This window comes from Eulemur rufifrons, chromosome 20, assembly GCF_041146395.1.
Source record: "Eulemur rufifrons isolate Redbay chromosome 20, OSU_ERuf_1, whole genome shotgun sequence".
Taxonomy (NCBI): domain Eukaryota; kingdom Metazoa; phylum Chordata; class Mammalia; order Primates; family Lemuridae; genus Eulemur; species Eulemur rufifrons.
This window is the reverse complement of record NC_091002.1, coordinates 8256691-8269330: the sequence shown is the minus strand read 5'-3', so window position 1 is coordinate 8269330 and position 12640 is coordinate 8256691. Positions and strand designations below refer to the sequence as shown.

Here is a 12640-nt window from a genome sequence, read left to right as displayed (position 1 = left end):
GTAACAGAGGGAATGGCTTGGAAAAAAAAAAAAAAAAAAAACCCAAAAATACGTTCTGTCTTCTTAACAAGGCCTTCACTCCTTTTTGAGAACTAAAACCTGCATCCCTGCCTCAGGCCAGTGGCTGGGAGGGGCAGGTAAATCTTTTGTTATTTGTGTTACAGGAGATTGCCCAGCCCCCACCTGATAAAAGGACCTCCTGGCTGGAGGTCAGGGGATTGTCTTCTGCGGAGATGGGACGATCAGAATCATCTACTGTACCGAACAGTAATTGCCTGAAGCTGAGAACTCACCCTTTAAAAGCTCTATATTTTGCTTATTATGAGGATGATGGCATTTCAGACAGGAGTGTCCATCCTCCTCCTTTGCTGGCAAAGTAATAAAATGTCCCTTTCCTTCCTCCTCAAACCACTTGTCCTCCTTCTGATTCAGCCTTGTGGACAAGTGCTGAGCTTTCAGTAACACTCCCACCACCCCGACTTCTTAGGAGGGACAGATGAAGAAATTTCTCCATGGTGGGGTCCTTGGAAGCCACCTGGCCCAGCTCTTCTCTCTAGAGATGACCAATCTCCTCCTTTATGCCCGAGAACCCAGGCGTGACAGCCAGTTGGTGCCACCCACCGAGGCAGCATCCTCAGTTTTCTAGCAGCAAGTCTATAACATTCTGGGGACATAACGCAGGACACCAGACTCAGGAACACCCCGGCTTTGCTCCCTCCTTAGTCAGAAATTATCTCGTGGGCACAGAGGGGCCTCAACCCTGCAGGGCCAGGTTTCCTGGGAAACGTGTGTGGAGTTCCATGTGCACACCCAAGGGCCAGGAAGAACACCCTGGAAGGGCCGGGCACAGGGACCACTGTTGTTGCGCCCGCTCTATACAAAGTTGGTCAAGATTACACAAATTGCTAAATCCAGATTCGATTCCAAAGCTTGTGCTGCTGATGATCAGGAGGTCTAAATCCTCCCAGGGCCCCCAGCCGAGCCCCAGGGGGGGAAGGGGGGGGAGGCCGTCAGGCGGAACAGACTTCCTCCCAGCCCCTTCAAGACGATCCTGAGGCCCAGAGGCCCTGCCTCATCTCAAGAGCAAACTCGCATGAGTACCTGTGGCCTGACACACCCGGATCTCCCACCACAGAGCGCGCTGCTGAGGTGGTAGCTAGGGGCAAGCAGAGGCAGCCACTGCGGACACGGGTCCCTCAAGCTCAGTGTGGACATGCGCCGAGGCCGAGTCCCAGCCTGGGACACTGATGTAGTCACTGGCCCCACCAGCACAAGCGGGGCCTGGGCCCGATGTGGGAGCAGGAGCCGCCGCCGGCCGGGCAAAGTTGCTGGGTGCAGCTCCAGCAGGACACAGAGCTGCCCGCGCAGGGTCAGGTTCGGTCCCCACCCTCTGAGTCTGCGGGCAGGCGACAGCACTGACGGGCCAGTGGGACCCCAGGAGTGGCGGCAGCGCATGTGCTTGTGGGAACCTCAGTGCTGCGCGGTGTCACTCACCCGTTATCCAGGCCGTTCTGCCCAAGTTTCTTCCCCATGTCGCCAACCATCACCCCTGGCATGGGAAGGAGGGTCTTTGGGTCCCGAATCTGTGCAAAGCCACAGAAAGCAAACAGTGACTGTTACGATCACACAAAAAGCCAAATAAACGTGTTCAAACACCCCAAGGGCACACTGTGGGTGGCTGTGGGTTAAACCGTGTTCTCCAGCAATGACATGTCTCAGTCTCAGTCCCAGGACTGGAGAACGAACCTTATTTGGAAATACGGTCTGTGCACATGTAATGAAGTTAAGGGTACTGAGGCCTTAAACCACATGGCGTGTGTCCTGTGAGAGTCGGAAGAAGAGGGGCCGTGTGAGGACACAGGAGTGCTGTGGTCACAAACTGACGAACACTAGGAGCTGAAGGGACAGGACGGTTCCTCCCCTCGAGCCGCCAGAGGGAGCGTGGCCCTACAGAGGCCTTGATTTCAGACTTCTAGCCTCCAGAACCAGGAGAATAAATTTCTGTTTGAAGCCCCCCAGTTTGTGATGCTCTAATACGGCAGCCGAGAGAGACTCACACAGGAGCAGCCAGTACGTGCCACTCAGACAGAAGACGTTGGGAATTTCATACTCCATGTTTTAGATACAGGATTTTCCTTTGGATTTTAATAAAATGATGAAAAGACTATGCACATACGTGCTGTGGGAGAAACAGCCAAGATTATTTTGGCAAATCTCCACTCTTCAAGGTAAATTTCCAATAAGTATACTGACCTAAAAACCATAGACGCAGCCAGCTGACGCTTGCTCGACACGGAGCCTGAGGGAGAGGACATGGAGCTGTGTTCCTGGACACTGGAAGCAAAGATTCCCAGCCAGGGGGCTTCCACCTTCCCCTGCCCCACCAGGGACACTGGGCAATGTCTGGGGAGATTTTTGTCGCCCTAACCGAAGGGTGCTAGCAGCACCGAGTGGTAGATGCTGCCGTACACCCTTGAGCGCACGGGGCGCCCCCGCCAGGCGTTACCCACCCACATCACTAGTGCCCAAGCAGAGAATCCTGCTTTAAAGAAATATGGAATTTGTACTATCTAACTTAGCTATCTGTATAAATTGCTAGCTTTTGCTTATTTCTGTGAAACAACTATCGAACTTAATTGAACTTTAAAATAAAGATATTTAAAATTTTAAAAAGGTCTAAAACACAAATGTAAAACATCTTTGCCTTTTCCTGAAGTCTTTGAATAAGGCTCAGTAAAGATAAAGACATAAAAAAAAAAAAAACTTTTTAAAACCTTTTGAAATAAATACCATTAAAAAAGTTGGAAAAAAAGTAGAGGTGAAGAGGACAGACACATCTATAAAAAAAGCTGGTATTAATAATTTTCAAGTAAACAGAAAGACACTGCTAATGCAAGTTTTCAGTTCATCTAGAAATAAATGATATGATTATAAATGTCATTATACCTCTTGAATCAAGGAATGATTTCTAAAGTCAAGAGCAGAAGTAATGTTATACTTATCTCAGAAATATTTAATTGACCAATTTACACATAACATTTCCATGACATTTAGAGACTGCCAACCTGACACAACAGACCCGCAAGGCATTACAACCCTCAGCCAAGGGTCTGGAGTGTGTGTCACACTCTAATCATCCCGAGATTACTCACGGCCGTCTTTCCTCACCCAGGAGCCTGTGAACTCCACGAGGGTCGGACCTGAGGCTGTACCTGATCGGCACCAGGCACACCAGGCGCTTTGCCGGATGGAGGATGACACCATCCTACTGTTTTTAACAAGACATAAAAAAGTCTAAAACGCTGAGGCTCTGAGGTCTAAAAATCAGACACATTGAAAGAAGCTGAATTCCAGTCCAGGCAATTTCCATAAGAAATTCACTTCAAGTACAAATCTGTGCTCACAGGAACAATGTGCCTTAGGTGACAATGATACTGGATAAATACGGTCTTTGCCCCGGCTCCTGGCACACAGCTCCCAAAATTCTCGAATCCTGGAGTGACAAGCGTGGCTTCTGTATGCTAACGAGATGGCTGGGGCCCTGAACAGCGTCAGGAGGGGACTGGTCACCAAAAGACCCAGACAGGGTTGGAGGGCTGGGACTGTCGGCCCCACCCCGATCTCCATGGAGGAAAGAGGGGCTGAGGGTCGGGTGGTCACCAGCAGCCAGTGGTGTCATCGACCATGCCTGCACAGTGAAGCCTCCAGGAACCCCGAGGACAGGGTTCAGGGAGTCTGGACAGCTGGACACTCGAGGTGCCTGGAGGGTGGCGCACAGGAGAGGGCGTGGGGCTCGCGCCCCTGCCACAGGCCTCGCCCACACATTTCCTCATCTAGGTCCATCTGCATCCTGTGACATCTTTATAAAAAGGGGTGAGTGTCAGTGAATGTCTCCCGAGTCTGTGAGCTGCTTTAGCAAACTGCTCCAGCCCAAGGAGGTCCGAGCACAGGCCACACCTGGACCTGCGCGTGTCGTCTGCAGTGGGGGCTCCCGTGGGGCTGAGCCCCCCGAGGGGAGCGGAGGATGGCTCCAGGCAGACAGCGCTGGAACTGAGCTGCATTACAGGACACCCGGCCTGTGCCCGCACAGGGGTTCACCTGGTGTCAGAAGTGCTGTGTGGCTGTGTGAGAGAAGAGGAAAAACATTTTGTTTTTTTTTTCCTGTATCCTTACAGTAATGAAAAAATATATCTGGTCTACAGTAGCCCAAACATACAGGTAAACTGAAAAACAAGGACATGAGTGACAAAGAGCAGGTAAAACTAGACTTCAGAACTGAAAACCTTTGTGCATCGTCAAGAGAGTGAAAGGCTACCGACAAGGGGAGAAAACGTGGGCAGCGCCACGTCTGATGAGGGTGCGTACGCAGAATTCATGAAGAACCCTCACAACCCTCGACAGACAAACAACCCAATTCAAAAACAAACATACAAATGGACAATGGCCAGTGAAAGGTCAGCCTTGCTAACGAAATAACAGAAAAACCATCTCGCTTCTCAGCAAGGGCTCAGGTCAATGGAAGGAGCTCTCGCTAACAGGCACCCAGGGGGAGGGGGGGCTGTGTTCACAACATCTGGAGAGAGCTGAGCAGACAGAAAGGAAATGTAAATTCTTCTCTGTTACGTTCCCTAGACCTATCACTTTACAGCCCTGAAGGGTTCCCAAGCCCCAGCTCCTGCCCGAAACCAAACCTCAAGGAAGATTGTGGACAAGATCTTTGACATCCCACAGCCGCTTCTGTTTTCAGCTCACTGTCAGAAAAAAGAGAAGCAGTGGATGCAGCAGTCCCAGCCAAGTAGGAGACGGCCATAAAGCACCCTTCCCTCAAGCGAAAAGCCCGAGTAACCAGTTTGTGGGCCTAGCACACTCTCCCTCTTTCACTTCCGTGTTGGCCCTTTTTCCATCTGGAGAAAGTAAAATAAGCTTTTCCTTCTGTCTATCCTAAGCTCTGTGTAAGAAATTTTTCTCCACTCATGCTATGAGCTCCTGGTAAGTTCTCCGCTCTCACGGCCCGATCGTGCACAAAAGCAGAACTCTGACCCAGTTTGCAGCAACCAGCCCAGGCAGCAGAACACAACCCCTGTGTCAGTTGGCCCCAGGCAGCCAGGGCCTGCGCAATGACTGAGAGCTTCCAACGTAGGACCAGCCAGAGGGAGCCAAACACATGCCGTGACCAATCCCGCGGGATGCCCCACTACTGGGGAGCCGCCTCCAGCCTCCCAGGCCAGCAGCTGCCACTCAGGACAGTGCTCTCTCCCACCAGGCAGTTTCCCACCCTCTGCCTGTCTCTGAGTCTCTGCCAAACTCCAGTGACAGCGGCCGACCCCCTTGCTCCAGCAAGCACGGACTGCACAACCTCGCTGTACTCACTGGGTGATCTCTGTTTGTTGGCACAGGGCAAAGGATTTGAACAGACGGTTTTCCCAAAGAGATGTACAAACGACCCACTGGCACATGAAAAGATGCTCAACTTCACTGGGCATTAATAAAATGCAAATCAAAACCACAAGATAGTACTTCACACCCACTAGGATGGCTACTAAAAAAAAGAGAAAAAAAACGAGTGTTGTGAGGATGTGGAGAAACTGGACACCCCATACATCACAAGTGGTAAAGTAAAATTAGCCACCATGGAAAACAGTACACAGCCCCTCAAAAAGTTGAACATAGAATTACCACGTGATCCAGCCATTCCACTTGGGAACATACCCAAAGGGACTGAAAACAGGCATTCAGACAGACACTTGTTCACAAATGTTCGTAGCAGCCTTAGTCATAACAGACAAAAGGTGAAAACAGTTCAAATGTCCATCCGTGGACACATGGATAACGAATTCCTGAACAGGAGTGAAGCAACAATTCATGCTACAGCATGGAAGAGCCCTGAAGACACTATGCTAAGCAAAAGAAGTTGGACACAAAAGGTCACATATTTATTACTGCTTTATGTAAAATGTCCACAGTAGGCAAATCTACAGAACAAAAAGGAGATTAGTGGTTGCCAGGGGATGAGGGAGAGGGAATGGGAAGTGATTGCTTATTAGGTATAAGGTGGCTTTTCCAGAGAGACAAAAACATTTCAGAATCAGAGGTGGCGGCTGCCCAACATTGTGAGTGCACTAATGCCACAGAATTGTTCACTACAAAAGGGTTTCTGCATGTCATGTGAATTTCACCTCGATTAAAAACAAGCCCTGGTGATTTTCTTCTGTCAGAAGAGCCCCCCCATCAGAAAAGTCTCACAGGACAAAAGTGTCAGCATAGGGTGGTAGCGGTTGGGGTGTACTTAATTCAGTAACAAGTCACCCCAGAGAGGAAGGTTCTAGACGAGCTTCTGGAAGCTCCAGGTCCAATGATGCGGCCATCAGTCCTGGGAACCCCCTTGACGACCATGTCCCACCTGTATGGGCCCACTGGGGTCCCCAAGTTGGACTTTACCCCAGAGCTCCTGGATCCCCCTCAGACGTCCTAAACAGAAATCTCAGGAGGGTAGTGCCAGGAAATCTAGATTCATGACAAGTGTCAGAGGTCCTGCCAACACAGCCTCTAGAAGGATAGGGGGGTCCTCCACCAGACAACCTGAGGCCTGCGGCCCGACAGCCAGCAGCGCTGGCCAGGCTCTCTCAGGGGTGGCACTGCTGGCACTCTGGCTGGGCTGTCCTTCCCTGGGGCAGGGGGCTGTCCTGTGCGCTGCAGGACGTCTCTACTCACTAGATGCCAGAAGCATCCCCTGCCCTCAGTTGTGACAGAAACACCAAGTGTCCCCTGGGGTAAACACCACCCCCCTGGGGACCGCGCCCCAGTCGGCCAGTGCGCTGGTATCCTACCTGCACGATAAAGGGATGCAGCCCATGGCACTGGCCCCCCGGCACGTACAGCTGCGCAAACACCACCGCGTGAGTAGCAGTCTTGCCCATATTGCCCACCCAAAATTTGGCAGCTTCGAAATCGGGGGAATGTATGATGAATTCCTGCACAAGGGAAAAAATGCTAAAGTTATAATTAGCAACTGAAACACACATAGAATTATTTTCCTTTTTCATAGATTCAATTTTCTACATTCAAGATCTTTGAAGCAAGAGTCCAAATTGATGCTATTTATATATCTCATTTCCTGTATGGCACAGGCAGGCCATATTTTTTAAACAGGGCACATTTCTGGGTCTTATTTATGACTTAAAGAAGAATCTTCCTGTGGAAAATGATAACAAACGTTTCAAACAACAAAACAGGTGCAAAGTATTTTGTAAGCTGGCAGACACCCCAGGTCACGGTCGTCATCATGCAACATCTGCTCAGAGGCCGTTCCAACCACGCTCTTTAAGCAGAATCCTCTGCCCTGCTTAACACCGTGCCATGTCCCCTACTGACTTCCAACCCAGGACACACCATTGTTCTTTCGCTCTGTCTCCATCTTCTCGCTCCACGATTAAGGGCTATACCCCAAATGCCCCCAGCGCAAGGCAACTCAGAAAGTCAGAAGGAACGCAGGAACTCATGGTTGAGCGGTGGCCTCAGTGTTCAGCTTTCGGCTAGAAGGGGCGAGGACAGGTATCCCAGGGACACGGCGGCGGGTGCTCATCGAATGGTTATCTTGCAGATATTGAGACACCATGGAAGAGAAAGCTGGGTCGGAGGAGGGCGGGCTGCCAGCTGCGCCCTCTGTTCTCTCAGGGTCTTCACCTACCAGGGTGAGTGGGCGTCCCAGCCTTGGCCAGCCCTCCCCACCTGCCTTTAGCACCTGGCAGCTCCGATACCCCCACCTGCTCCCTGTCCTCTGCAGGTGCAGATGCAGAGTGCCAGGCCAGCTCCCATGGGGCCCGTCACTATCCCAGCCTATCCCCTGCACCCTGTCGTTCCAGCCCCCTCCATGGAAGGCACCCGGCATACCAAACTTCCCCCAGCACATGCCCGTCTCCCTCTAGCCTGCAACTTCATGACAGCAGAGACTTGTCTGCTGTGCCCACCACCTCCTGCCCAGTCTCGGAAAGCTGTGTCTAGCACACAGCAAACGCCTGTCGTCCAGATGAACACAGTGCCAGCAGCCCTGCACCAGGCTCCCAGGGGCCTCATCTTGACGGATCTGATGTCACGCTCCCATCTCCACTTCACCCAGACACCAGGAAGAAGCAGGCAGAGAAGGCAACTGCTCCTCAGATGTCAGGCTGCGCCGAGGCCACCTGGGTCCCGTCCTTCACCTGCCAGGGAAAATGGGCCTCACCCCCGCTGGCACTGCAGGGCCGAAAGGACAGCATAGGAGAAGGGGCTGAGGGTCAGAAAGACCTGGGTTCAGATAAAGATACTGCATGGCTCAAAAAACAAAAAGCCCAAGAGGTGCCCAGCTTTCTCTCCATCCCACTCTGACGTGGAGGCCCCTCCTGAAACCCCACCATGGCAGCCTGCGTCACACTGCATGGGGATCCCCTCTTACTGTCCCCCGCCCCACCTGGGGGCTCTGCAGTCCATTCCTGTGTCCCTCACGCAGCACCCCAGCACAGAGCCCGCAGCCACCCGCGCTGGTGAGTGAACAGGTGAATGAATGAATGAAAGAACGAAGGATGAGGAAACGCACGGGCGCAGAGCTTCACTTTCTGCCGCAGAGCCCTTTTCCACCACCACTGCCAGCAGGGAGAGAGGTGAAGGGCTCCCAAAATACCAGGCAGAATACACAGCCCTCAGGGACAAGTGAGGGGACAGGGGGCACAGCAGGAAGGGAAGATGGGCCCTCCTCATCCTCTCCCCCTGCCCCAGGCCCCATCATAGCACTGGACACCCCGAGACATCACCAGCCCCTCTGTGTGTGGCCAGCCACCCCCTCCCACCCTGGAAGTCCCCTGGAGAGCAGGGCCCAGCCTGCAAGTTCCCAGGCCCTCCCCGCACCCGTGTGCACAGCGCTCAGTGGGCCCATCAGGCAGTGGCCACAGTGCAGATGTCACAGAGAGGTCGAGAAGACGGCAAGGCCCAGAGGAGCCAGACCAGGCAGGCAGGAACAGAGCCCAGCCCAGGTAGATGGGCAGCTATGGAGAGAGGAGGGCCGGGCAACGTCCCCACACTGCTCACTGTGCAGGACACGGCAGTCGGACCTGCTTGCCAATCCCATACCACAGGCCGCATGGCAAACCTCCTCCCTGCACTCAGATCGCACACAGATGCAAATCATGAATGCTCCTGTAAAGGTCACAGTGGGCACCAGTTCTGCCTCTCAATCCCGTATCTCCTGAGCTCCCACTTTCCAGCGTGACGAATCCCAGCGTGTTTTATAAGGACACATACAAGGACAGGCTTCTTGGTTTAATTATGTCTTTGTTCATGGCAATTTTATTTGCACTCATGACGTTTCATATGCTCTAAACTCAGAGACAAGAGGAAGGGAACACCTACCTCCGTGGCAGGGTCGTAGTGAGCGGTCGTCCGAATGGCCTTGGTATTGCTCCCATGGCTTACTTCGGTCAGGGCAAAACATCCAAAAATCTACATGTTGAAGCATAAAACAATGTAAAGCAAGAAAAGCTCCCTGAGCACATTCCTGGAGGGACCCACCACCATCTGCTTTCCTTTAAGGGACTAAACTGTGGATCAAAGCCCCAAATCCCCATTCACCCCACTAGTGACACGACTGGTGACTCTGTCACGCTGGCCCACACGTGCCCAGGCAGAGAGGACGGCAGCCAAACCATGCTGGCGCAGCCTCTCTAAGCAGCACAGTGGCAAGAGCTGCTCCGTCAGGAGGAAGAGGAAGCCATTAATGTCTGCTCACACACTGCCAGGACTCAGGGCACCACGTCTGGTGAAGAATCATGTTAGCGATTCGCTGAGCAGCCGCAGAACACCGTAAACAAGGAAAGCACAACACCCCCGGGGACCCTCTCCTGCCGTCTTCCCTTTTCACACATCTTCACAGGGAACAGGTGGGAGAACTGGGCTCACAGCTCACATGAACCTGAACTTACCTCCATACTGAAGACCTTCTGAATATATTTGAAATGCCTTTCAGAACCAGACATGTAAATTGCTGATCCAAAAACCTGAAAACATAACATCATCATATCAATGTGAATAGATGCCAGTTAGGAAAAGTCCTGCTGGTCGGGCACGGTGGCTCACGCCTGTAATCCTAGCACTCTGGGAGGCCGAGGCGGGTGGATCGCTCAAGGTCAGGAGTTCGAGACCAGCCAGAGCAAGCGCGAGAACCCGCCTCTACTAAAAATAGAAAGAAATGATCTGGACAGCTAAAAATATATATAGAAAAATTAGCCGGGCATGGTGGCACATGCCTGTAGTCCCAGCTACTCGGGAGGCTGAGGCAGGTGGATTGCTTGAGCCCAGGAGTTTGAGGTTGGAGTGAGCTAGGCTGACGCCACAGCACTCTAGCCTTGGCAACAGACTCAAGACTCTGACTCAAAAAAAAAAAAAAAAAAGAAAAAGAAAAGTCCTACTATTCTGGAAGTTCACAAGTGACAGTGCACTTAACACACCACCTCTGCCCCAGCCCCATATCAGTTCTTTGCACCACGCCCTTCCCCAGAGGAGGAGAATGAAGCTCCCAGAGGTCAGCCAATAGCACCGACACCAGGCCCAGGGTTTCCCCAAAACTCGGCGGCCCTGGGGCCCTGGGTTCCTATTATCGATAAGGCCTGAGAACTGCAGGGGGACACGAAACTCGGCGGGCAGGGTGGTAAGGGAGGGAGTGCGGGTGTATGGAGCAGGGGTCACCGGCCCACCACACAGTCCAGGCACAGATGGGGCAGCGCCGCCTCCCCAGGTTCATGTCTACCAGCATGCTGGGAAGGCAGAAAAGCACAGGTCCATTTGTCTTTTTTTTATACATGTATAAAGCAAAAAAAAGCTCCAAAGCTCCTCTTCTTATGAGATTTTAAGCTTCATAGCACTGTATTTTATTCAAGGACTTATGTGTGCAAATTTGCAAATGCAGCTGAAAAAATGGAGAGTTTGACTCCCACATGGCCCCGGGACAGAGCTCCCTCACACTCAGCGAAGTGCGAACGCGCTTTCCCTCACCCTCCGCGCACGCTCACCATGGTGTGGAGGAAGTATTTGGCAGCCAGGGACCAGTCATACATGCCCAGGCAGTGAATGAACGCCAGCACTTTCAGAGGGCTCCTAAACACGTCTTCCGAGCTGAGGAAGTCGTACTCAAAGATCCGCCTGCAGCGAAGGAAGTTCAGCTCACGGTACTTCTCCAAGGACAGATGGGCGCCATGGGGACGGGCAAAGAGAGGATCGCTCTCCAAAGCTGAGAAGATGGTTTTCTGAAAACACAGGAGACAGAGATTGCTTATTTGGAGGCAAAGATGGAATCTCAATACATCCTTACTTACACAGTTTTTCTCAAGGCCAGGGGCTCCACGGGACACAGTCTGACCCAGAGACACTCAGAGATAATTCCCCTATTCCTCCTCAATGCCCTGAGGCCCACCCTGGAGAGCAGAGGAGAAAGGCCAGCCTCGCCCCACAGAGGAGGGGCTTTCAGAGCCATAAACCCAATTTTGCCAAAGAACTGGTCACTAACTAGATTCCACATCACATAAGCACACACAGCTCACCTTAAAGCGGAGCATGTCCTCGCCTTCCAGGAACAGTGACAGCTCCTTCCAGCTGAAGGAGGCTCTTGCTCGGTAGGCGTCGAGGGGTCCTCTGGGGAAATCTGGGAGCAGAGCATCAGGGCTTCCTTCCAAAGTGGGCACCATTGCTTGTCGCCAACCTGCATAAAATACACAGCCTGAATCAACATGTTCCATTCTACGGATCCATACCACCCAAGAACAGTGAAACCCACCGCGTTACAACTCAGAGAAAAACAAACTGTAATTCCAAAGTGACAGCAAAAGAGAAACACCGCAGCACCCGTGTTCCCAAAAGAGAAGGCAAGAGGAACTCTCCTGACTTTACCCCTAAACGAAGGACGACAAAGACACAGAAGAGCGACAGCTGCAGCCTGTGGCCAGCACTGCAATACCTCGAGGTAAATGGGCAGGGGCGACCAGGGCTGCTGGGGGCAGAGCCCAGAGTTTTGTTGGAGGTTTGGTTTTCTGTTGCCAGAGCCATGCCTGAGAACATGTCAACTGCTGGGGACACCCAGGATGTGCAGACACCCCCACCCCCAGGCTTGGCAAACCTGGGGCCCAGGAAGTGCTCCCTCTGGAATCCAGCCAGTGCTGGCCAGTCCACTCCAGCCACACGCGACAGTACCTACTATCCCCACCCACCCTGGCCCACCTGGACACAGGATGTCTGGCCCATGGCCGGTGACTACAAGTTTTTATCTTGTTCTCTTCTCAACATATAGGCATCTGGCTTCCCACTAGCAGAGCAGGCATCTGAAACCCAGCTCTCTTGACCAAAGGAATGTTCTGGAATTTTCTGAATAGACTGGGTCCTTTTCCAAGTGCCTTGGCTAATCAAGGCATTGGACAGGAGTGGCTTGTGAACCCAGACCTAGGAGAACATGGGTGTGAATCCCCCAGCTTAACTCTTTAAGGCCCAGGGGAACTTGAAGGGTTCCGGCCCAGCAAGGTCTGACCCCAAAGTTACGCTATTCAAGCACCACCTTCAGATATAGGAAAAAGCAGCACAAACTAAACCTAATGCAAGCAGAAGGAAGAAAATAATAAAAGATTAG

The 12640-nt window shown here is 52.2% G+C and overlaps 1 protein-coding gene across 2 annotated transcripts in view; it reads right to left on the bottom strand.

The window, feature by feature from the left end:
• The window catches only part of ACOX3 (acyl-CoA oxidase 3, pristanoyl), a 51438-nt gene that overhangs the window by 34131 nt on the left and 4667 nt on the right, over nt 1-12640 (bottom strand). For both annotated transcript variants that reach the window (XM_069496621.1, XM_069496619.1), the window contains exons 2-7: nt 11565-11722; nt 11037-11270; nt 9951-10025; nt 9382-9471; nt 6828-6971; nt 1495-1583 (exon numbers count right to left, since the gene is read on the bottom strand). In XM_069496621.1, the coding sequence (XP_069352722.1) occupies nt 1495-1583; nt 6828-6971; nt 9382-9471; nt 9951-10025; nt 11037-11270; nt 11565-11708 (776 nt within the window). In that variant the 5' untranslated portion in view covers nt 11709-11722. The remainder of the gene's footprint in view (nt 1-1494; nt 1584-6827; nt 6972-9381; nt 9472-9950; nt 10026-11036; nt 11271-11564; nt 11723-12640) is intronic.